General features: G+C 40.7%; 1 protein-coding gene across 6 annotated transcripts in view; it reads right to left on the bottom strand.

Moving 5' to 3' along the window:
- Positions 1 to 26,337, bottom strand: part of LOC135248277 (neuronal-specific septin-3-like) — an 80,500-nt gene that overhangs the window by 3,032 nt on the left and 51,131 nt on the right. For all 6 annotated transcript variants that reach the window (XM_064322730.1, XM_064322729.1, XM_064322733.1 and 3 more), the window contains 8 exons: positions 20,666 to 20,872; positions 11,985 to 12,113; positions 6,274 to 6,355; positions 5,784 to 5,921; positions 4,082 to 4,199; positions 3,024 to 3,119; positions 2,517 to 2,613; positions 351 to 402 (listed from right to left, as the gene is read on the bottom strand). In XM_064322730.1, the coding sequence (XP_064178800.1) occupies positions 351 to 402; positions 2,517 to 2,613; positions 3,024 to 3,119; positions 4,082 to 4,199; positions 5,784 to 5,921; positions 6,274 to 6,355; positions 11,985 to 12,113; positions 20,666 to 20,872 (919 nt within the window). The remainder of the gene's footprint in view (positions 1 to 350; positions 403 to 2,516; positions 2,614 to 3,023; positions 3,120 to 4,081; positions 4,200 to 5,783; positions 5,922 to 6,273; positions 6,356 to 11,984; positions 12,114 to 20,665; positions 20,873 to 26,337) is intronic.

Genomic DNA, 26,337 nt, shown 5'->3' with positions numbered 1-26,337 from the left:
GGCTGCCCCTGTCATCCAGTAAGAGTTGCCCCGGGGTAATTAGAGGCCCCTGTGCCTGTCTCTGCCTCTCCCTCTGCTGCTGGTGCATCAGCACAGGAAGCATGGGGTCTGCGCGTGCCATTACTGAGGTAGGGATTTTTCCTACCTGGGCGTCTCTGTGTTAAAGTAAGCCACGATTTTCCTTCCCTTTGAAAGAGGCTCAAAACTCTAATCTGTGCTTTCAGTGATGTTGTGTTCGCTTTAGGATTCTAGATTGATTTCAATATCAGATCAGGAAAGTATTCTCAAATGTATTTCCAATTGATCTGATATACGACAGACAGTAAGAACAACAACAACAGTCCGCTCACCTGATGAGTAGATCTCTCAAGTTGGCAAACTCGCAATGTGCAACATTTTCAACTGTGGAAGTAAACACAAATATAATTTGATGGTTTGTTAGCTGTGTGAAGATGTAACTCCATTAATATAATGTAGAACTGCAGTAAAGAAGAAAATATATGTTAGAAAGTAAGACGATTTGTGGTAAATCAATGTGTTAAAATACAACCATAAATTGCATGACCACTAGATGGCCCCATAAGTCAAAACATTCCATGACGTTACCAAACTTCATAACATTACCATTGGTTTGAGGTGCAGATGAGGTAGTTTAACATATATTTCATAAGAACAGTCTGTTTGCAGAACAAGTTAGTTTAGGAATGACTTGTCATCTTTAACAAGGCTTGAAGTCATTCCGGTTTTGGTTCTTCATTGCACATTTTTGGAAGTTTTAACTGTCGTTCAATTTAAATGCTGTACTACCTGCACCCATCAACTGCCATACTACATCAGCTGTGTTTTCAAACATGACAAGAGAGGGGGGATACCGCAGAATATTTTACATTCATCTTGAAGTGTTCTGTCAGTTTCACTCGACTGCGGTTTCATCTTAAACTTACTCGAAATTACACTTGAGGGAAAATATTGAGATCTATTAAATTTAATGAGTATGAACTTGCTTCTTGGATTACTCTGTAAGCAGTGAATGGACCTGCAACAGAGAATCTAACTAAGGAAACAGATAATACAATATGTAGCGAATGGTTATGGGTTAAGCTGTTGGTAAAAAGCAAGTTCACCCAAGAAGCAGCAGTATACCTTCACTTTCACTGCTAAGCCCACATAAATAAAAAACAAAATAGCAACAATAATAATTTTATAAATTCAAGTATGAGAGCTATGAGTATTTTTTCAGAGTTTTCAGTTTTATAGACAAAGATGAATTATAGTTCTGAATTGGAACTATTGTCAGCATCTTTACAATTCAGACAAAGCTAAACAGCACATATGTTGATATCAGCAATCAGCCAATGGGCCTCGTTTGATGGGGTAAAGCTTTTAGTTCCAATTCTACCTCAGGCCACAGCTGTCATACAGGACACAAAACGTTGCATTGCATTAACCCAAGAAGAAGCACCACTCAGACTCCCAGAATCCCACCCCATTCAGGCAATAAAAAAGGCAATTTGTCTGGCTGGATTGACTTAATTGAGTTTGAGCTTCATCTTTACAGCTGACCCTCTCTGTAGCTAACATCTGGGTTTTTATTCACTAGTAGCAGGAGGTGCGCCGCTGTCGTTGTGCGGGGAGAGACGCTGTCGCTCCTGCAGGGAACACGAGCAGACAGCTGTGGAGATCAGAGCAGCTGAGTGGCAGCTGCATCTGGAGCGAGGCTTCAGCCCCGCCACGCGAGTCCCCCCCAGTCCTCCGCAGGGGAGGCGCGATTTGTCATCGCCTCCTGAACAAAGGGGACGTCACTCAGTCCTGCAGTCACCGGCGGACTGACATCCCCACAGATCACACTAACGACGGCGCTGGAAACGGGGAGGGTAAACAAAGCGGGCCGCTCGCTCTGCAGGGGCTGCCCTGCTGTAAAGGCTTAGCATGAAAAAACACGCCGCTGTTTACGTTGAGAGTGGCACACCCTGAGCGCTCTGCATGGCCGCCGGTGATTCATGTGCTTCTTAACTGCACCCTGGTGTCCAGCAGCTAAGAGCTGAGCTGGGCTGGCGGGGCCAGGTCTCGCTAGAGTAAACACAACTGAGCTGTGCTGTAGATCGCTGATAGCATAGCCAGCCACCACTTTTTTTATTATTCATACAACATTAACAGGGGTCTGAAGAACCTTTCTCAGAAGTCATTTTTGTGGAGCAAAAGCCAGCAAAAGGTCCCTCAGCACAGAGCCTGGAGAACCAATTAAAGCCAAATGCTGCTTAAATAGGAATGGGGAATTAACAAAAGGGGACTTGGGGTGTACAGTTAATGAGAATAGAGAGATAGTTGTGGGATTTTTGGTCAAAATTACAGTCAGATACTCTGCAGTAGAATACGCAAGCTCAAACCTGTTCAGCTAGGATTTTAATTGCTCCGTGGTAGTTTCATGCTGGAAAAAGGCCAGTCTGAGATTATGGTACAGCAATACAGGCACTTTTATAGGAGATTCACTCAGATACTTTCTCAGGATAACTCACCTTCAATGATGCCCCATTTTGTTTTCCTCCCCAGGACCTTGTTTCCATTCACCTGGTGTTCTTTGTCTGTTCCCACCACAGCAAAGGGGATCTTTTCCTGCAAATTGCACACATAACATGTTTGGGTACAATTCAACAATTGCACAGTATCATTTTAGGAAAATACACCTGCAGAAATGTGATAAATATGTATACAAAAACAAGGTGGAACTGTAGTAATTTTGTAGTGTGTAGCCAGGTACCTCAGGCAAAATCTCAAGTCTGAGACTAGCTCATTAAAAAAATATTCAGCTGTTTTAATGGATAAAATGTTAATGTAAAAAGTTTTTACTATATTTAAGTTTCTCTTGAAAATGTGTCTGTTAAGGTAATACATTAGGTAATGAAATACATAATACATTAGTGGATTATGAAGCTACAGTGTCAAAACCAACACCTTAGTAATGTGTCAAAGCAATATTATTCTAGCTTCTGCTGTCATGCTGATTTATGGAAGTGAGGCATTACCCTGATTTTATCATTCAGTATCCTGTCCTCTGCATCTTCGTCATACTCTTTTTGGGGGTACACTCTGATTCCATTGGCCTGGAGGTCATGTCGAATCTGTAGTGAAACAAGTTTGACAGATTCTTATGCTTATGCATTCACTAGATGTGCGTTTGTATCCCTAATCTCTAAGTTTTTTTTACCAATTATGTATTCCATTGCTTTAGTGACGCAGATAGGGGATGGTAGGAGCAGACTGTGGTGCATGGGAAGATATGTCAGTGAAGTGAATAGAAATGATGGATGTTCCATATTTAATGTGCAGTTAAGACTTTATGCACTCAGGAACTGAGAGTGGCCTTTTATGAAAAAATAAACAAATGAAGTGATTTATTACATCATCTCAATAATCCCACAGTTGAAGGGGATTTATTGTAGGCTGCTGACTGCTTTTATCCTGATCAAGTCATTCGTTGGCCAGTTACTAAATTTGAATTTCACTTTCAGGCAAGCTTGGCTGGAATGTATGTGTGTGTGTGTGTGTGTGTGTGTGTGTGTGTGTCCACTCCCCTAGCAGTCACACACAGACAGCATTTGCAACTTTATAATTGCCCACTCCTGGTATTTTGTACTTAGTGGAGAAAGTCAAAGGTTAAGAGAGCTTTGGTCATTCAGTAGGAGAAAACCACACAGGCTCCTTTCAAGTGCCTTCTTTGGCAGAAGATTTAAAACTTTTCATGTTTTCTGTCCCCTCCCCTCCCCTCCCCTTGGGCACTTTAGTCTACACTTTTCTACATTATTTAACTTGTGGAATTTCAAAATAGTTCAGTGGCAGAGAGCAATCACTTTTAATAAGGGATTAATTCCATAAGGGAAGAAGTTTGCAGAAGCAATTTGGAGGAGCTCGGAGATGGTGAAGAGGAGAAAGTTACATCTCTGATCTAATTATTTCTTGAAAAGCAGGAATGAGGATGATGGCCAGTGTCATCATTATCATCATCATGTGGAATTTTCTAGCGCAAGACAGAATGGTGGAAATATACCGCCTTAAACCCCGTTAGCCCACTCTGGTTACTCACCCTCTGTTTGAACTCGTGTCTCTCCTCCAAGGTAAGTGTGTCGGCTTTGGCAATGACAGGGACAATGCTCACTATTTTACCCAGCCTCTTCATGAACTCCACATCTAAGGGACGTAACCTATCAGAGAGCAGAATTACGAATGAATGCATGAACACAGCACAGCATTGCACACGCAAACGCAAACAGCTATAGTCACCTGCTATTGGTCAGCAGCAGGGCTGCTTTTAAAAGCTGCTTTGCTACCTGCTGATAGCTCAGTCCACTGCATGTGTGCACATCTGATTAATGGAAGGACACTTGGACCCGTATGGTGGCTGTCATCTAGCAGCAGCTTTTTGGTTTTTCTGCAGACAGCTGGAGCCCCCTGTCACGCTCATGCTAAACCTGTCCTCTCTATTTAAACAGTCTCTGATTGGTGCAGGCAGAATTTTTTGCTGCAAAAAATCTGGACGTCTTAAGTTGCCATGGCAACATAAAAATACATATCCAATGACCCAAAGCAAAATCCTTGATGCAATCTGCAGAGTATTTTTAGCAGGACTGACAGTGCTGCAATGGATATTAAAATAACATCAGCACAACAATGATTCCAATTGTCTTTTTAGTTTCAAAAGAAATAATGGACTTAACATCCCTAAACATCCCTAAAGCATCTCTATCTTGCAGGTTGTGACACAGTCTTTTATTATATCGATTTAATTATAAAGTGGATTGTACTTAAATTCATTTGCAATACTTCATAATGGATAAACAGCACACTTATGGTTATCCATAATGTTATTTTATAGCATGTATACCATTCTATATGTTACAATGTAGTGGATTGATGGCCTCAGTTATATAAGCTGTGGCCATAAGACTGTATTGTCTCTGTCAATGTAGATTCAATTATAAATTCTTCTTTATATATTCATATCCGTAAGGTTGTTGAATTAAGAAGTTTCCTTGTTTTTGCTCGTAACAAACCAATATTGTGCCTGCATTATAAGACAGCATAGTATTTAACAAAAATATTATATATACTGTAGGAGGTTGCGCAAGGCTCAGATATAAAATCCGGTAGGTCTGTAATTTTTTCTGCCTTTGTATACACTATAAAATTGTGGTCATCTTGCTGATGTGGGATGGAAAATTACCAAAAGCAAAAAAGTATTCCAAATGACTTTATATGTACTTTATGGCTATCTTTATTACAACTGTGTAAAACACTGCAGGTGTTTCCTGACCTCCAGAAAGGTGCTTATGGAAGTAAAGGTGCTCCACACTCCCAGACCTGGAAAGCCATGAGAATAAAAGCCTTCCCTAACTCTGACCTGCACTTAGACCATCTGACCTTCTCTTAACTGCTGACAGTGGAGGTCAACAGTCATTTTGAGAGGCATTTCAAATCCATTCAGCACTGAAAAAAGTGTGTCAACAGTTCCATGCACTTTTAACCCCCGGTGTTCAAGTCTGACCTGAGACCTCTGACCTTACACTTGCAGAGGGGGCTTTGACGCACCTCTGCAGCGGTTTCCAGTTCTGTTGTTACAGTGGACTGGTGCAATCCCCAGCAGGTGTGACATGAGGTAAGTGTTTCCATAAATCACAGTTCCATAGCACAGAAGCTAAGCTGTCACAGTCCCAGTCCTGGTTTTTTTCCCACAGTTACATCGCAGGAACCGTGCATGTCTAGAGTAGTGGCTGGAGAGAGCTACGTACCAGTGTCCAGTGGGGGGTAGGAAATACACACAGCAGTGGACACGAGTGTCTGGGATTCGCCTCTTCCTGTTGATATTGAGCTCTTCCTTCAGGTACTTCTCATATTGCTCATTGATATATTTCACTATGGGCTCCCAACTGAAAGAAAAGCACAAGTCCGTATTGCCTAATAAAGAGGGGCAAGCATGGGACAGTGGCGCTTTTAGACCCAACAGTGGGAAAAGAGATAGTGAACTGCCAATCAACAAGCCATATAAACAAATCTAAATAATTTGTTCCTCACAGAAAAAACATTCCTTAAAAACAAAATTCTTTCAAATCACATAGTTCACAATGACATAACAGCTCCTCCCAGTCTTGGTTCACAAAGTCTCACTTTCCCCATATCTACACTGGGGTGGCATACATACACAGAATATGTTTTAAAAATAGAAAATCAATTCCAACTACTTCAGGAGTGCATGACTCAGGAGCTTTTACACTGCCTTACCAGTTCTCATTGTTTATCTGGTCTCCGAAACCTGGAGTGTCAATCACAGTAAGCTTCATTTTCACTCCTTTCTCTTCGATGACTGTTGAGGAACAAAGGGGCAAGGGAATTATGAATGAAAATGATTTTAAACCATTTTCGAAGATACACTCTATCATTTTAGAAATAAACACTCCACTAGGTGGCAGTCTTGATAAGTCACTATCTACACTACTAATGCTTATAGGCACATTACATTCTTATGGCCCAGGGCAATCCTTTCTTGGCTGCTTTTACAGCTGTTATAAAGATCTCCTGATTTTAAAACAATGTTAACCCACTAACACCACAGAAAAAACTGTATACTTAAAATATACTTTAATATGGTTAAATATACTTAAATCGACCAAAGAGATCTCACTCAAGAGCCACAGGGATCTTGCTCCCTGTGTTTGCCTTATGCACTCTTTTCTTTCTGCGCATATTCAAGATCGCTACCCAAAACACATCCAAAACACAGCAATCTACCAGCACAGAATCATGTATCTTTATTTGGCAGGAGTAATGAAACAGGCTATGCGGGCAGTGGGCCTTTGACAGTTCAGTAAAGGAGTCGCACACAAAATGCTTTTCCATCCGGCCTCTGTCAAAGCTGCAGATTTACGACTGATCTGAAGAACGAATCAATTACAGGGTCAAAAGGGCGCCATAGTTCACAGCCTGGACTGTGGTGCAGCCTGAGGCCTATACGTCACACACCAGCGGATGGGCAGGGTTGGATGCCTGCCTGAACTCACGATACACACCGATTCATAACATGTACCCTGAGCTGAGGTGAGTGGGAAAGAGAAAAAAGTTGTTGTGGGACTAAAGACTTGTGTTGAGATCAGAAGGGTATCCAGATTGACCTCTGGTTTACATGTGTAAAAAGCCTCTGAACCGGGAGGAAACGCATCTTCTCAGACAACAGACCTGCAGCGAGCAGTTTTTGTTCTTCTTTAAAGAGAGGAGGCATTCAGCTTGCCTGTGCTCCCGGCTGTATCTTCCCCTTTTCTCACATTCTCGTTTTTGGCCCTGAAACAAGGCTGCGCAGTGAAATGTTGTCTTGTGTTTGTGCTTGATTGACTGCAGCAGTAAGCTGCTCCGTGCTCTGAAACAAGTCCCTGCAGACTCTTTCATGCTGCAGATGCACTGGCAGCAGAGAGAACATGTGTGCCAGTTAGACCATATGACCATGTCACAGACAAAAGTTGAGATGTATTTATTTATGCGGAACTACCATAAATATAACACTTACTGTAAGTCCTAGTAAAGGAACGGTGGACATTTTCTACACTCGCTTATACACATACACCTGTGGTTCTCTGTAGCAATTTCCTGTTGCAATAACTGAAAGATGAATATGAGTGTAAGCTATTTTTACTTTAGTAGCCAGTGTGCACAGAATTGTAATTCTATCGGTTAAAATTTTGTGAGCAACATTTACAATAAGCCATTTTAATAGTGATTAGAATTGTGACACTGTGTTATGCATTATGCTTTCAAATACAAATACAATCTAAGACTACATTTTTATGACTGTGTTTATTCCTTTCTACATTAGACCACAGAGATGGTTCCCTTTCTCACTACCATCAAATCTCAGGGGGTCAAGTGAATGGGCCAAATTGTCTTTACAATTTAAAACAAATTCATCAAATAGACAGGTTACAACAAGTTTTCAAACAGAATCATTCTGTCCATGAACTTGTTATACAAGGGTAAATGTATTATGTGTCAATCCGAAAAGACAGATGAGATATATTTTAGTGTGCAAAATTGGATGTGTTCTGAATTTCTGAAACATATTTATGATAATGGCAGGGAATAAATGCAATTACAGGTTAGCCTGTTTTATGTCCCAGACTCATAAACGCTGTTCCTCACAAGGTTATGTATAGAAAACAGGCATAAATCGAGAGGGAACCTGGACCTGCATTTCTACGGTGTGACAGAAATACGGCCCTAGAATGGCCCCACATTCATGCCAGGGAACCTACGAGGACAAACACAATCCATTTCACACTCATAGGAGAGCACCCAATCCCACATTAGCCACGCCATGCTCGCACTCCCGGAAACCAGCTATTTATTGCATGCACTTGTGTGCAGTGTGAAGGAGAAGTCATTTGGATTAGACATAGTGAAAGCAGTTGTCAGGTTTGCAGTGCTCGTAATGTTAATTGAGGGATGAGAAAGTGAAGTAGAACAGAGATTTATGAGAGGATATGAGACAGTAAGATTTCCGCTTTGGGGGATTTGGAGATGAACATCGAATTCAAACTGGGACTCACTTGTAATGCATGTATTTACAGACAAACCTACGCTTGTAATGTGGTTCAAGTTGAGAGAAATAGCAGACTGAAAGTCCCCTCATGGTAGCTTTTGTTTGTTTGCTCTTAGCAGGACTCAGAACGCCAGGTAACATTGGAGATTTGTTCTGACAGCTCAGCCAGAGCGGGATAAGGATAGGATTTACCTTAATACCTGAACGGCACTCATGGAATGCAGAGGGAAGGGCCACACCTAGCTGGTGTCATATTACAGATAGTGAGCTGTGTCTCTGCTCTCTCCTCTGCCTTTCACCCAGTCTTCTCAGCCTCTAATGATTACTCTACTCTGGGAGCAGGCCATGGCATTTCACAGGCAAGCCACTGACAGAAGCACACACAGAAAGTATAAGAATCCAGTTTAGACCTTCTCCTGATTCTGAATTTGATGGCTTCTTGAATTTAGAAAATTTTGGTCAGAATAATCTGCAGTGGTTGGAGCAGATTGCATGCAAAAATAAATTGAAACGAGTACATACAGTATATGTAACACACACACACACAAAAATATGTACAATTTTTGCCATGTGATAACATGACTTTCATCTAAACATAAATAAGCTGACTTTCATAACCAGATCTAAACTTTTTTATTTAAGTTTAATTTACACCCTGCAATGGATTGGTGACTGGTTCAGGGTGCATTCCTGCCTTTCACCCAATGTCTGATGGGATAGGCTCCAGCCCCCCACAACCCTGACGAGGAGTAAGCGGTTTAGAAAATGGATGGATGGAGTTTTATTTACAAATCTTTTTATGATCAAAACATCTACTGTACGTCTATTCTGCCAAGTCTAATTGTAAAAGTTAAGTAGCTAAATCACTATTAGAGAACCCTAAGGGAATTTTAAAATATGGATTTAGCATCAGTCAAAGAGTAAACATAAGGCAGTGTCCAGGTCACACATGATATGAAAAGAGTTTTCCTTATAACAAACCTACGGTGCTATGTAAATAAACAATCGTGGCTTTGTCTCCTGCTGTGTCAATGTAGCCTTCAAAGGGCATGCTACCCTGTATAGAAGCTTCTTACCAATGCCAACGCATTGATTCCTTTGAATCAAAAAGCGGTGCTCAGTGACGGGTGCCTTTAAGATACAGACAAAAGGGCCGACACTGCTGCTTCACACCAGATCTCTGCCAGCTCGGAAATCATATTCCAGTTACTGAACCCCAGGGGCAAGTCAAAACCCCATGTTTGGGCCTGCTACCTTTCAGACAAGGCCCTGCTAAAAGATTAATTGCATGCCGCTAACGGTTCACTCCAGAAAATGAGAGAAACGCTGTTGATTTGTTCAAGGAGCCGCCTCTTTAACTTGACAAGCCCTGACTGACATCAGGTTAGAACAGCTCTCTCTCTGCTATGGAGCTGGAGGGCACCGCCCCAGGGTGGTTTACGTAGCAAGCCTTTCCGCCCACAGTGATCGTGTGCATGGAACAGGCCAAACTCAGGGTGCGCAAAACTTTTTATATGACACATGACATAAATTATACACCGCTCAATCTCATCATGCCTACAGGGAATAATATAATTGTGCAATAGTCTACTGAGTCAATAATCGCTCAACTGAACACCAAATATGAATACAAGAATAAACAGTGAACAGTAGCCTTGTCTGAAAACCACAAAGTAATCTCAAAATAATAAAGGTTGAATGTTTATGCACCTTGTTGATCCTCACATTGATTTACACTCCCGTAAAATAAATACGAGCATTGAGCACAGTTTTCACATAGTGTAACATGGGATTACAGTGATCTTTTTTTCTGAGAGGGGAGAATCACACTGTATAACATTTGGATAGACACATTCATCAAGTAGCCTGGTAAAGATGACTTATTTTGTGCTTACTTTGCCCATCCAACTTTGCCCATCCAACTTTCCCATAATTTCAGTTTTCATTCATTACCGAATAGTTTTAGTGGACTAAAAATAAATAATATTGCTGAAAGCCTAATGCAATGGTGACATTTTTCAAGAAACACAATGAAGATCAAAAGGCTTTCATGCCTGTTTTAGCATGTTGAATAAAAGCAGAAAATCAACGCTCTTTATCTGTGTATATGAGGGCATTGTAAGTACTCTATGTGCTGTTCAGAACATAACAACATAAAAACTTCACAAAGCACTGACATTTCCTAATTTAAACTCTCCATGTAATGCATAGTGGACCCTTCTCTGTGGGTGTGAACTAGTTATAAAAGTTAATTGTAAGAAATTGTATCGTTTGATGAAATGGTCACCCAGCTTCCATATTTACTCTGAGGTTTGCAATATTTCTCCAATGGGTACTGCCCACAACCAGCAAAAAAGGAGTTGATGACATTTGCATGCATTTATTATGTCTATGGGATTGCATGGGCCTATAGAACATTTATTTATGAATACATTTATTAATTATTTAAAAAGTCTTTATGACAGATTTTTTTTAAATATTTTTAAATATGTATACAGAATATTTTTAGTCACAGGATAGAAAAATTCCACATTACACATGAAAAATAGAGGACTTTATGGCTTTGACTAAAAGCCTTTGCTTCCTGTTGACATTACTCCAGTAAGTCGAGAGCCAGGCAAACCGATAAGATGTATCGCTTGATCATCTTTGCTGATTTTTGGGTCTTTGGCAGGAATTTTGCTCAGATAACTCAGTCAGAACTGTCTGCAGCAAGGAGCATCAGTGATAAGCTTGTTCTCTGTGATCTGTCAGAGGGAACCTCACCACACAGGGAGAGAGAAAGGGGGAAGTGTCTGCCGGATCGCTATCTGGATGAGGGGTGTAAACTGGGCTTGTGTGCCCCATTGTCTTTCTTCATGCTGAAACACAACATGATGATAGCTATAGGATTGGCCTCCAGGAACATAAGTGGGATTCTTAGATTTTGAGCAGCAGGGCTGTTTTCACTTCTAAGCCATTAGCTTCTCAAACATCTAAGCTCTACATTTCTGAGAGCAGATGCTCACCAAGGTCTGGCTTACCTCCAGGTTTACCAATGAGATAAAATTATTCAAATCTTTTTTTCTGTCTTAGGTTTTATTTAGTCATACTATGTTTCAGTTTTTGAATGTCCATTTGTGGCAGAGTGGATTGTAGGATCCATTTTGATGTGAGGCCCTTTCATTTTAACTTGATCCACGGTACCTTACCTGAATTGCTTCAATAAACAACCCAGCTAGATATACAAAAATGTAAGTAATGCAAGTAATAACTGTTGGCAACTGTTTCAGCACTTTATTTAATGCCAGCTTCAATGGCCAGGTTAAAACATATGGCACATACTTAGCAGTGTGCAATTACCATTGTATATAAATGAGTTAATAAGATTGCCTAAAGAAGGGGTGGCCGATTCAATTAAACTTACCATGGCTGATAGACTGCAGGTTCACAGTCTTAGAAATCTTCTCCTCATAATTTGGTGTGCAAGATTTCCGGCTCACTTTGGATTTGAATAATGTGTTCACCAGGGTCGACTTTCCAAGACCACTCTGACCTGCAGAGAAAAGAAGTCAAAGGTTTTTGTTTGCCACAAATGATACAAAAGCTACACTTTCTGGCACGGCATCTTACTGTGACTACAACAGCATTCGCACACTTGTGCGATCTTGTCTAGTTTATCCAACACACATCAATATGCTATTGTATTTGACCGGTCAGCTGACTGGACAGAAACTGAATTGTCCTCCAATACACCAGTGGACTCTACTATTGCTGTAATCAGCCAGGTCCCACAAGAAAACTGTGCTGCTCTAGATCCCGTATAAGAATAACTGCTTTTACTTTGTGTCATGGAGTTCATTCCATTCAGGCCTCAGAACGTAAAAAAAAAAACATGTCAGGTATTGGGATTTGTGACAAAACTGTGATCTTGGTGTGATAAGGTGAGATATAGTACCTGGTTACACAGGTAATGCATCCTTGGGTAGCTATCATTGGAGCTGAAGTAAAGAAGCACGGCACTGAACTTCAGACAAAGGGAAAGAACATTCTACTTCTATTTCATTGTGTTAACCCAGGATTTGGGGTGGCTGGTGCAGGAAAAACTGGAGCCAGGCCAGAAAAAGCTGAAGATAGCATTCTGCATGGTCAGCCATTGGCTAATAAGACATGCAAAGGCTGGTGTGAGATAATTCCCTACTTTCCAAAAAACAACAAATATAAAAAAGTGAAATTCCAGGCTTGGAGGTAAATATTTAACTAAACTTTTCCACCTCACAAATAAACATAATCTGGTCTACATGATCTCCTTTCTATGATTTTCCTCAAAGAATAATATTTACTATTTCTGCAGCAATTCAGTTATCAAAGTCCAGCACTCCAAAAAAACATTTCCTGACACTGTTCCTGTCTTCAACACAGCCAATCCAAAATCCATAAATTTGCAGCATTCGGCTTCTTGGATATGAAATGAATGGCACCTTTTCAACAGGGAGGACCATATGTCAGCTGTCACTGCTGTTCGTTTATCACCATAGAGACACACAGTTTCCCGAGGGAGCTGTCATGAAACAAAATGATTGGGCCCCCAGCGCTAAAGATGATGAAGATGGACAGTGCAGAACTGTTCATGTCTAACCACTGGATCACTGGCCACATAACCAGAAGCACTGACTGATTTATGCTGGGCTTACACTTCACAGAAAGCCAGTGATGTGCAATTTATGACACAGAAAAATAATCGTAAAAGTGGGCCTGTTCTTTTTATTTTTTATCTGACTTGCAACCAAAAATACTATGCAATAATATCAAGGATTTGCTATTTAAAACAGTAATGGCAAAAGAGGATAATCAGACACCAATCCATCCAAATCTTGCTATGTTCAGCTGGGAATGAGTCATTATGAGGTTGTCTGGCATTATCATAGTCTTTGAGTAAGGTCATTTATGACATACATGAATATGTGTATACAGCAATGCTTACTTATAGGTACATTCAGTTATTGAGCAGGATGTTGACTAGACATTGTCAGTCAACAACAGTCAACAGTCACTGAGCAAGGGCAGACAGCGCGCTGCAATCCGTTTGACAAACTGAAGTCTTCCGGATGGAGACTACAGCACATTTCAGGTATTCGCTGTTTTGAGTCATGCAAGCACTCACTTCCACATGACTGCATTTAAACCTCTCTCTGATCTCTACTAAGCCTTTGGCTCATCAAGCCACATGAAAGCTAAAATAAAGCATAAAATATCCTGATAGGAAACAGGTAATAAAGTATACGTTTCAGACTTTCAAACATCACCTAAATCATTCCATTTGTCATTCCAGGGGAAACCAGGGAATTGATAAAACTGATTGATTGAAAATTTGGCATGTAGGTACTTGATACATGTTATATACTTTAATGTTTTAAAAGTCAAGTTCTCCTTCAAAGCCCTCAAGCAAAAACATCTAGTGTTTCACAAGGAAGAGCAGAGCAGGTTTAAGCATTGGGCTTTAATGGGGGTGGGTGTAATCATTTCCACACGGCACTGGATGGCATTGAGGAGCAGTTTTGCCTGCAGGGGATGGCAAGAGGCACAGCGGTAAGGAGCAAGAGGTCACTGAGGTCCTGCCCTTCCGGTCTCAGCTGCGCCACTCAAATCCCAGCCAACCCGAATATTGTGGGTGCACACGTTTCATGTGCGTGGGTCTCGGTGCAGACTCCGAGAGGTCCAGAGTGCTATCCACTTCCTGCCTACAACATGCCGCTTCCTATATTCCCACAGTACAAAAGCGGCTCTGTCAGTTTGTTCCCACTCCAATGTGTCTCACGGCCCATCCTGTGTGTATCTGCTGTAGTCAGGAAATGCTGCTATCCTGCCCGAACAGGACTCCATGTCCTGCCCAGCCATGCAGCTCTGCAGTTTTAGCTCAGTGAAACACCCTGCTGAATGGCAGCGTAGCGTAATGTTTGAGAAACGAGACTTCACCTGAGCTGCTCAGTTAGTTGATGGCTGAGTTGCATGTCTTTAACCCTCAGTCTGTCAACTTCAGGGGTTGGGAGGGACCATAATTTGCCTTACAGATTTCAAATGCTTCTGGTATAGCATATGTACACCACTTCAGCTTTTTCACAATCGAGTATAACACTGAGAAGTATCTTTGAAATGAACTAATCACTGAGTGAACCTGTGATCAGATCTAGCTCTTATATCATAGTCTGACTATTATTCTGAAACTGTGCATGGAGACGCGCTACATGTTTTGCTTGCAGAAAAGTATATAATTAAAAGGCACTCTATGAATAGATGATTGGCTTGCACAGAACAACATGCTGATTCATGTCCTTCTTTTACAGTAACTGCAGCTACAGTTCTCTAAACACAACATTTCTAAGCATGGGATGCCAAACTGAAAAAAGTGAAGTACCAACCAAGCACCTAATGTGCAATATGCAGATTCTCCACACAGTTTAATACTTCAATCTGAACATTTTCTTAATCCCTACTAGGTTAAGCCATGCCTGTGACGCACAGACCCACTGATAAGCATTTACTTCACATACTGCCAAACATTGCAATTCTAAAAACATGTCATTTCACTGGTGCTTCTATAACTGTGGTGAAGTTACCCTATAGATGAATTCTGCCTCCAGAAGAACATAAAAAGGAAATCCTCTTCCACTATTTCATAACACAACCAGTTTCAACATGTGAAATATAACGTCTTGTGAAGAGTGAACCATGGTATTTGTCTTTGAGTGCATTACTTATGAACATCGGCACCATTTGTCAAAGCTTGTTTTCCATCCAATATGTACAGTACATTTAAGATGATAAGCAATTTAAATATGTTACTTCAGTTCTAATCAATTTAATTTTAAAACGACGGCATATATTAATGTTGGAAAAATTTGAATTTGATGGGACTGGTTGTAGCACTGGCAAGACAAACTGGTGGTGGAGGGGTAAGCTTGTACTTATTTAACAGCTTAAAGGGAATGGTGCAATTTGAGCCTATATGGAAAACAACAGAAATTATGATGAAGCACCCAGTTGATACTTTGTCTTGTTCCATTCCCCAAAATAAAAGTTGCACTGTTCTGCCAAATTACTACAATTTTGCAAAGTAGAGACAATTTTCCAGGACATTGCAGGTCATTGTATCTAGCTCATAAAATGACATCTATCCACATTTCAACCAGCCCTACAAGCCTACATAAAGTTAAGGGAAGAGTTGTTCCATACTGACCTAAGCTTTATGACAGCAGGATGGAAAGAGCACATACTGCATTAAACTGACCTATCCCCTCCTCTTTTACTACCTTTTGTTTGTTTACCACTGTTTAGTCTGTGACCAGAAGGTGTTGACAGTTCTTACTATAGATAACCTCTGGCCCAGAGGCCAAGCAGCTGGAAACAAAGCCAGAGACAACCACATGATCACCTTCACCTTTTGTCCAAAAAGCATTCATTACCATGAGCTACACATAATCTAAATCAACACAATTTTCCTCACAGCCTATAAACTACACATAGCTCAATAAGCAGCCAAATCAAACTGGACATAATTTCAGCACTAAGGTCAACTGAGTTCTCTTGATCTTCCGGTCTGGCTTCACATCTCAGTGCAGTGTGAACAACAGGCCTCGTGTAGGACAAAATTATAACCATGTGTCAGGCAATCAGTTTGCTGGGGTCAGGGCGTTGCACATGGGACATTATTGAAGGAAGGAGCGTATGTGTCATCGCTGTTTGGTTAATGGTCCAGCCTCGGGGAATGTGATTTATCACAGGCATTACATCTCACCTGATGAGGCTCACGGAGACCGCTCTTGTCACAACCATCACAAACACCTCAGGCACAGAGATTCCACAGCACCCCTGGACTGCCAGAGGGCTTGAAATTCTTGCCCTAAAACAGACAATCAAACGCATTCTGTGTGTCTGCGTGTGACTGAATTTGTGAGAAAGGAGGAGCGAGAAAGTATATTTTAATAAATTCCATGCTCCTGCGAAGAAGAAATGTCATAAAAGATTTTGGTGACAGATGGAGTTACAGCAAAGCGAGTTTGCTTCCATAAAAGGAGAAGTCAAACATCCTCAGACGAAGGCAGCATTTTCACAGCTATTCTCCTGCTTTACCACACGCGTATCTGCTGTATGTTGGGAGGTGTCAGCCTAATATATTACAGTTGTGGTTACTTACAATGAATCCAGAGCAACAGAGGGCTTTATAATATAGTTACTAATGGATAAATTCAAAGTGTTTCAGATTCCAAAAAATAGATAATATAAAAATATAAGCACTTAAGTCATTGTTTCCAGTTCCATTAACATAAATCTAGCTTTACATGTTCAACTGGTTGACACTGGAAAATTGTATCATGAAACTTTACAAATAACTGAGGACATAATATAGAAGTCAATGCAATTTTTTAAAAATTATTTGGACATTAACAATGCTGTCACAGAACATAGCAACAGTTGAACAACAATAACTAAAAGACACAGTTATGCAGCAATACCTAATCTTTCTAATAAATGCACTAATTATTACTGTCCAGTTATATATTTATGTGACATTAAATGGAACCACCCTCCTTTGATCTGTTCATTATGACTGCTGATAGTCATATCGACATACGATAAAGTAAGTAATGTATTCTTTATGAACTGGATCAACCTGCCTTTATTTCTCCCTCTGGTGTTATCAGCCCCTCACAGGACTCAGCTCTGGCCTGTCTGCAGTCAGCACAGTTCCCACAGATTAACAGGAGCCTCAGGAGTGAAGCACTTTTTATCAAAGCACATTTTGATCTAAATAACTTCCTTTACATACATATGCACGAGCATTTTTTTTTATTGTACATGAAACACCAGAATACCTATGGGCAACTAGGCATGTAAACATTAAGATCATTGTTCGAAAAGCATTGTACCAAAAGCAGGAAAAAGACATTTATGGCACTAGTGGTAGAAATAACTTGTAAATTTGTGATTGGAATCACTCAGTGCTAAACAAGATGAAAGACTCCCATAAACCCCTCTGTCTGTCACATCTGTCTGGACAGTCACAGCATGCAAACAGGACTGCCTCCTGGCTCTGGTTCCTGAACATGAAATGTGGTTTTGTATTGGTGCTAAGCTGTACAAGGTAATGCACGTCTATCAATACTGCTGAAATAAGATGTGGCAAATATACAAAGGGCAGACTACAGATCGTAATTATATTTCAATTTATTTCATTCACCTCATTTAAAAAAAAAATCAATTCTGAGAACTGACATGGTCATAAACGTCATAGCGAAACAGCACTCATTTTTAATACTACCTTAGTGATACACAAATAAAAAAAGAGACATTCTTCAGGAGAAAGCGTAAAGCCGTTAAAATTCTCCCTGAGATTGTGACACTGTTACAGTCTCCAGCCCATGGTGGAGCCACGGCAGCTGCAGGCCTCCTGAGACTCAGCTGTATATGAGCATTTTAACTGCTCAGAGAAGACACTTTGGTCTCCAGCTTTCTGACATTGGACAATAAAAAGTGCCTTCAAGGAATCGTGAATTTTCCCCCCCCCTTTGAGGTGCTTTTTACCTTCTGTTTAAAGGCCAATAAATCATTATAGCAGGTCCTTCTGTAGTGGCCACTGCCTTGCACTGTCGGATGCACAAAACAGCACATGATTGATCACTCACTGAGGGTGGAAGGGATTCAGGAAAGCATGCTGCTTTTTCTTATAACTGTGCTTGCTGCTCTTGATTAAAGTATGTGATTCTGGCCTTCAGTAGGAAGAATTGAAAGTTCACTTTGAGTATTCTTTCTCAAATTCAAACATAAATTCTTCTGTGGCAGTGCAGCACTGATGAGTTACATTTTCCACAACCTCCTGCAAAGAAAACAAGTTCTGTTCTTTTGTTTCTGGGAGAGCATGAGTCATATTATGCAGGATTCCCTGGCCAACACATGGAGAAACAGTTGTGTTCTGCTTTAGAGGACAGGACAGCAGACATAGGCTGGGATACTGAAAGAGACCTTCCCTCTCCACGCATCACATTATACAGATGTGCTGCACCTACAGTGCAATGCCATAATCACACAACTGTGCGATTAGTACAGTTACTGTTAAACCATAACAAACAACAGCACAATCTTGAGAAAGACCAGACTTAAATGCACTCAATGTGTATTCATTGTCTTTAATGTCAATGTGCTCAATGTATATTCATTGTCTCTAATGTCAAAAAAGCAATTTTGTAATGATCATTTAATGAAAGCTATAATGGTTTAGAAATGGGGGGGAAAAGGCATTGGGCGACCAGGAACATTATACAGCCAGCAGAAAAAAGGACAAAGACTATTTGGCAGCTGTAGCAATATGTAGCTATTGCCAAGATCAGGATTACATTGAATGCCTATTGCTGAGGCCTCAGTCTGTTCACTTGTCAAATAAATCGTGTGGTCACCTCAGGATACAAACTGGGTCTAGCTTAGCCAGAGTGTGTCCATGCCAAACAAGCTTCACTGTACAACCTGGATTGTAAATCTGATAAAAATCACACCACAATCCCCCCATCATCTCCCTTTGGGAGCAGATGGTAGCCTGGGAGAGGCCATGGCAGCATGAGAGAGTCGGCATGTGCTGGGCTGTGATTGGTTCAGGTCACAGCAGGAGGGACCTGTCAGAAAGGCAGATGTCCCACAGCTCTCCAACGAGAAGCAGTGAAAGTTATCTGGTCTCCCTTAGACAGCCAGTATCAACAAGGAGGAGATGCCTCTCCGTTTCTTGCCAGAACAATACTAATACCTTCAACCCAAACAGACTGTCTAACCGTTTTTGCCAGCAATCTAATATCACCACAAACATATCTGTATCTTTGTAATGAAATCCCAGAAATGACACCATGTGTACACCCTACTTCCAGAATGTTTAGCCAAATGACTGCCCAACTTCAGCTGTTTAACATTTCTGACAGTTTTTATGTCCATCAAATTGAAGCAAGCATGTGCATTGTTATTTAATCTTAACTCCTTTTAATAAAATTAGGTAAGCAATACTTACACAGATTCAATGCATTTTTAAATGCAAATTATGAAAACAGGAACAACTCCACAGCTAAGATAATCTAATTTAAGGCTAATTCTTAAAGCATGGGGAGAATTCTGTCTTGAGTAACTTTGGCTAGACCATTTATTTTGAGACAGTCATCATGCATTGAAAACCATTAACACGTATGTAATAGCCTTTACTGAATTGCTGTTAGAGTGTATTCATTACTGCTACTGTTTCTGTAATTCAAAACGTCACTGCAACCTAGTAAGACCACTTCTAAATCACTTCTACTGCAGATCGCTGTATGGCATCCGCCTATAAATCTCCCACAGTTGACTGTGACCGGCCGACACCATGTGAGGTTTTTTGACAGCCAAAGTTGGCCAATGCATGCTCATAGATCCTACTGAACTGGAGATCCTGCTATTAAACGCACATCTACAATACTACTGTTGACAAAGACAAAAGAGGGTTTGATATGAAACACTTTCTTTGCGTAATTACAGCCAGATTACCTTATGTAAACAGTAATTTTGTGCAGGATGAATATCCTTCCTCACACAGCTTACTATTTTATGACAACTGATAATTAAAGACACAGCAAATACATTCTACCCCAGTGCACATGCCATCCCAATGCACTTCCTGTTCAAGCCTCTCAATTTCCTCTGTGTAAAGACAGAGCTTTCCGTTCGCCCATCTCAGGCAGTCCTGAGAAACCACAACTACCGTATCGTGTAACGGAGTCTGTTTCCCTACTGCTTATGAAGATTAAGATTCAAAAACACAAGAGGCTTCATGCATGTGTTCAGCTCATGACCAAACTATCTGTTCTCCCAGTGTGGTCTTGGCTATCTTTGCTTTGACATTATAAAAAACATCCTTATTGTTCAAAAGCCACACAGCTCAAAAAATCCCCTCTCTTTTTCACACCGCCATTTGTGTGTCAGTAGAGTATTTTTTTCTTTGCCCACTTCACAAATATATAGGAGTGCGGTTATAGTTCATATCGCTAAAAATGAGCTCTCACGTACACTTTGGTTGACAGCTATTTATGCCGCACTACTTACCAACGACCATGATGTTGAACTCAAAGCCGGTCTTCATGGCCTTGCGTCTCATCTGGTCCAGTACGGCCTCTATGCCCACGTAGCCGAAGGGATTGCGGCCCATGATGAGGCCATCAGCGGTGGGCCCGCTGGCACATGGGAGCTGCTCCACTGGCTCCGCCTCCGTCTCCGCCATCTGTACTTGAGGCTCTAGGCCTTGGGACACGTCTGCGGGGAAACAAAGCAGGGGCGAGTCAGATCAGAGCCATGGATCCACTGGATCATAATAGCGCTTAATATCCAAAAATGCATGTAAAGAAGTTACATTCAAAATATTATATTGGGTATTTGTTTTAATACTAAAATTGATTAAACTGTACTTTGATTTTCAAAATGAGTTAGAATGACCATTAATTATTATTTTAATTTGGTGTGTCCGATCTGTCAATAAATTCTAAATCAGCACAGCAAATTTGTTTTGTGAGGACACCATGTTTCTGTCATGCAGTCTACTGAAATAAATTAACAATACAATACACACGTGTACATATTATAGTCGTCGCAAAGTACTACACAAGAAACCAGATGGCAATTTCCAGTTACTTATTGAAAGCAGATACATAACAGGTTAATTTACTGCCTATGTGCCAAGTTGAGTCAATCTGAGTGTGATTGGGTCGTACAGTTCCAGACAAAATAGTTGTAATGCTGCTATTCGCACAAAAACCAGATGATTTGGTTAAGCTCATAGCATGGTTTGTTTTTGCAGGCATCAACAGTGCAATGCTAACTGTGGCAATGCTCCTTTGACCATGTGCATGGTTGCCTGAGATCATATTAAAAGGCATGGTGTTACTAGACTAATAGAACCCAAGGAACCCAGTTTAGAGTGGAAATTGAATTGTTGACACATGAGCACCCCTGAGAGACTGATTAAACATGCTTTCAAAAAAACAGCTATTGAATCACATTACCATTCTGAGCAACACCATTCTTTAAAATCTACATCTCCATTTTTATTTGGTCTCAAACAGTCACACATTTTACATGTACATGTAGAAGACTGAAGAAGAAATAATGGTGATAAGGAATGGCAGATTCCTGATTCAGTAACAAGAATGAATTGTAGAACCGGTGATTTGATTCAGATTTGCTGGTAGAAATGGGAAAAGGAGATGCATAATAGTGGAGGCTGATTCCGTGACAATCTAAAAAAAAAACACACCACTGATTATCATCCATTAGAATCTTCAAATAATTTCCAACTCTGTTATGTTACCATGTGCAGAGAATTAAGCAAAGTTCTGTTGAGGTTCACGGCACAATCATTACAGCCAATCTTGTGGCAGATGCTCAATTACAAAACAGGCCTACATTTAAAGGCAAATAAAGTGCAGGCATGGAGCTCCACATAGAAAACATTGTTATTAACTTCCCAAGATGATAAATGTGGGCAGCTCACTTTCTGTTCAACAATTCCAGTGAAGCACCACTGAAGCAGTATTTTATTAGCGAATTTAACAAGAAGTCAGGAATCAGGTAGATGCAACAGGCAGGGATCAGAGGAGAGATCCCCTCAAGTACTTCTTAGCCCATAATCTCGGACATATGTGGAGACAAGCTGTCATGTTCCACATATCCCTAGTCTATTGCGCATGAAGCCCAGTGCTGGCAGAGGCTCAGAAACATATCCAATGATTTTTGCTTTCCAAGAGCTGTCTGCCTTTGGCTTAATCAGATGTGCTGCAGTCTAGGGGCTGCCAGGAAAGTGACCCCTAGACTCCAAGGTCTCCAAGCTGTGGTCCTCAGAGCAGAGCAGGAAACCAGCATGGGTCTTCAAACAGTGCCAGGGTCAAAGTATGATATTTACTACCTAAGGGAATTCATCAATACTAGGAAAGAATAGGATGTGTGACCAAGACAATTAAGGGCAAAACGACGACTTCCTGTCTATGGACGATCTCAAGTTGTTCTGACAGCTTAAATGTATTGTTCAAATTCCATGCACGTCATATAAAACTGAAGCATTCACAGTGATGTAAAAGCTGTTGAAAGGTGAAGACTGATATTCTAGAACACTAGATATTCTGCCCTTAAAAAATGATACATCCTGTCATTTTCTGGCATGGGCCCACATGGAAACTTAAAAGCAACAAGAAGGATTTCCTTTATTTAAGAAGAAAATGCTTATCTTCAAACACAATCAGTGTTTCTGAACATGTCACATGGGCTGATTTCCTCTTGATGAGTTTTAAATTGCCTTTTGGGCTTACTTTCAACAAACTGAGCATCAACTCATGAAATTTTCGAAATACACCTTTTGCAAAGCTACAATAATGTTGCTTTTTTATGAGGCAAAAGTTCACCACAACACATTGCTTGGTATTTTTATTACATACGCAAACAGTTTTATTCAGCTCTGGGACTCTCTTTTTCACTTCTGCAAAAGTGTTTCTCTGGCCCTCGCTCAAATGCCTTTAACACCAAAGTTTTTATCTTTAAACAGAAACAAAGCTGCATCCTATGGTGTTGGTGTCAGTGGTATCTTAAAATCCTCCCTCCATCTCCCTGTTTGTCTGTGTCCATAGGACTTTCTGCTTGCTGCATGATCCACCAGCTTGGTTTAATTTTTGCATTATTTCATGATTCTACCTGACTACAGTTAAAATTAATTCACCCCTCATGTAAAGAGTGTATTCCTGTTTTGTAGCTGCAGTAGCTACAGTATATGACTTTGGTACAAAGATAAAAATACAACACTTGTGGCTATCCAAATTGAGCAGTCACGGGTCAGCTACAATCTGGGAACCCTTTTAGGTGGCGGTCAAAATCCTGCTGTGGCCCTGATACTCTGAGGCTCTGATACCTGGTCCTGATACTGTGCCAAATGAGACAGGTTACTGCAGGTCTTGTATGGCGCAACATGACAGAACTGTCATACACCTACCAATAGCAGAAGACTTCCTCACTGTTTCGTAAGATGAGTGTACATTATAAAAACAGTGAGTCTTTTCTACTCACATTCGTTGTTTATGATTTTTTAAGCTTGGGAAAGTGTGTTGAAATTTAGTTTTTAGCAGAATAAGTGGTAGAAAGAGTAGACATAAGATTCATCATCATCACATGAATCACTGACTTTACAGAGGTCAGGTAATTACAGTGGGGCAATTATGGAGACTTCCTGGAAAGAAAAAGATCTGAATACAGCTATGTTTGAAGAAATGTTTTTTACTGATCAGGGCGAGTGACATGAACAATACTACTTGACCCATTACCCATAAGGGTGCAGTCCACCTGCTTCTGAAAAATCCAGTTCCATGCTATACCATATCCCCAAGACAGGCATAAAACCACATGCCATACTGTGAGAGCCAGTCGCATTGCCCTAGATCACAGCCACCATATTATTACATAAAAAGGATGGTAGGACATAGTAGTTAAGTAGCTCTTGTAAGTAAAAACTATTTGTAAGTAATTAAGAGTAAGTAAGCTACTTCTAGTGCCCTGCTGTTTTAGAACAAATGTGTCCACTTGCATCCACTTGAACTTTCTAACAACCTCCTTATTTTTGTGGATAAAGAAATGCATTTTGTATATTCAGCCAATTGATAGAGGAGGAAGGTAATCTCAAAAGGTTTCCCCTCTCTGTTAGTCAGATTGAGCTCTTTTTGTTCTTGATCATTTTTGTAAAAACTGGCCCCAGCATAGCAGCAGGAGTTTTGGGGGTTGGGTTGGATGATTGGATGAACTGGGGGGTGGGGGGGGGGTGCAAAAGGCAGAGAGAGATGAGGAGGGGGAGGGGATGCAAGCTGTACTGACACAGAGGAAAGATGGGAAATAAAAATAAAAAATTTAAAAACAAGCCATTAACAGTTTTTGGAAAACTGGACCACAGGACAGCCTGCTGGTCATGACAAAATCAGGCCAGTGGTATGCCAAATGTATAAATTAACTATTTGTATCTTCTGCGATATAGGACATTTCTTCATTTTTGAGTAATACCTCCAACTAGCGCAGACATAAGCAAGTGTGCAATGTAGCCCAATGCTTTACTGCATGCAACTTTATTTACAAGCAAGATTTCCACTGACAGTTGGGTAAAGTGAAAAAAAGGACCTGTAAAGTCTGGAAATCAGTTACTGAAAGCTCAGTACACTTAATAATGAACTCTCAGATAGGAAATTCACTTAGACAGCTGGACTGCGGGAGGGGAATTAAGCCATTTCATGAGCACAGATTAGAACAGACAAATATGCTGCAAGACCTTGTAATAATTCAAGGCCTGCTCTGCTTGCCACCAAGCAGCGACACATGCTGAATCACTTGCCTTGTTTTTCTACAGACACCGAAACAAGTGTATGCAAAGTACAGACAAGCCCCAGCTGAGATGAACAAGCAGTCTGATGGCATGACAAACGGGGAACTGGACAAGAGCACTAGACTGCAGGACATACTGTATGCAAGGGAGGCATGAGAAAAGCAAACAGAGCATTGAGAATGATGAGCTAATGAAAAAGCTGGGTAGTAAATGAGAAAAAAAGAAAATGTAGCATCAATCCAGGAAAATCAGCATGGAGACACTGATATACTAAACAGATATGGGGGCTATTCCTTCCAAAGCTAGACTGCTTTTTGTCATGAAAAAGATAGGCACAGAAAAGATGCAGGGAGTCAAGTGTCTTGACCAGTTCATGCTGATCTCTGAATGCGACCATGTTTTACAGTTTTTAAATTATGATTTATGATTTTGCCGACATGGCAATGGTTTCAGCATGCTTTTCTGTGAAATACAATCACCTAATACACATTAATGTGTACAAGGTTAATTTTTTGGTTCTCTGGTCATGATGCATATTGAGACTTCTCTTTAACTGTTGTTCTATATTGCATAATGTAGGCCATGCCACTGCAGTGACCTCAACAGAACTGCGGCACCAGTGACCTCACTGGCTGAGACGCAGGCATACACAGCGACATATCCACACACATGCCCCCAGTATATTAAATGTACAGGGTAGCTGTGATCCACCCAAGGGAACAAGGCGGTCACTGTCCTCCTGGGTGTGACCAGGCCAGCCTGGGATACAGAGAGCAGCCTTTACACAGCTTCCAAAACCCTGCCCATCTTCGCTATCTGCTCTTGGCAACATCTTCACCATATCCTCTCTCAATTCTTAGAACTTAAAAAGGTTTACACATCACAGCACACAAGTATTGATCGCACTGCACAACAGCAAATGACCATAATACTCAGGGGATTGGTTTTATTTAAATCCCCATCAATATTATCAATCAACAACTGTGGGGGTGCAGATCAATAACTGGACCACGGACAAATCATTATGAATATTCTCTCCAGTACTTTGGAACAAATAAAGCATTCTTCCCTGGGAATACATCACCAACTTTTAAAAAGAACAGGCAATTCATCTGGAATCTTAAAATTTTGAATTTTATCTAGATTATCTTTCAGTATAATTTTGCCATAATTGTCATAAACCCATCATGCCAAAGAAGCTATGTCACAAGCGCATCTCATTGTTTTTTTACATTTTTATCTGCAGTACAATATAAAATTACAATGAGAGCAGCGATGCAGTTCCAGTAATTCCCACATGAACATTTCAGAATTAATTCATTAAAGGAGTTTTGGGAGGATGCCAGACTTTGACCTCCTTATTTTGGCTTGTTTT

The sequence above is a fragment of the Anguilla rostrata genome, chromosome 2 (genome assembly GCF_018555375.3).
Source record: "Anguilla rostrata isolate EN2019 chromosome 2, ASM1855537v3, whole genome shotgun sequence".
Taxonomy (NCBI): Eukaryota; Metazoa; Chordata; class Actinopteri; order Anguilliformes; family Anguillidae; genus Anguilla; species Anguilla rostrata.
This window is presented reverse-complemented; position numbering and strand designations above follow the sequence as displayed.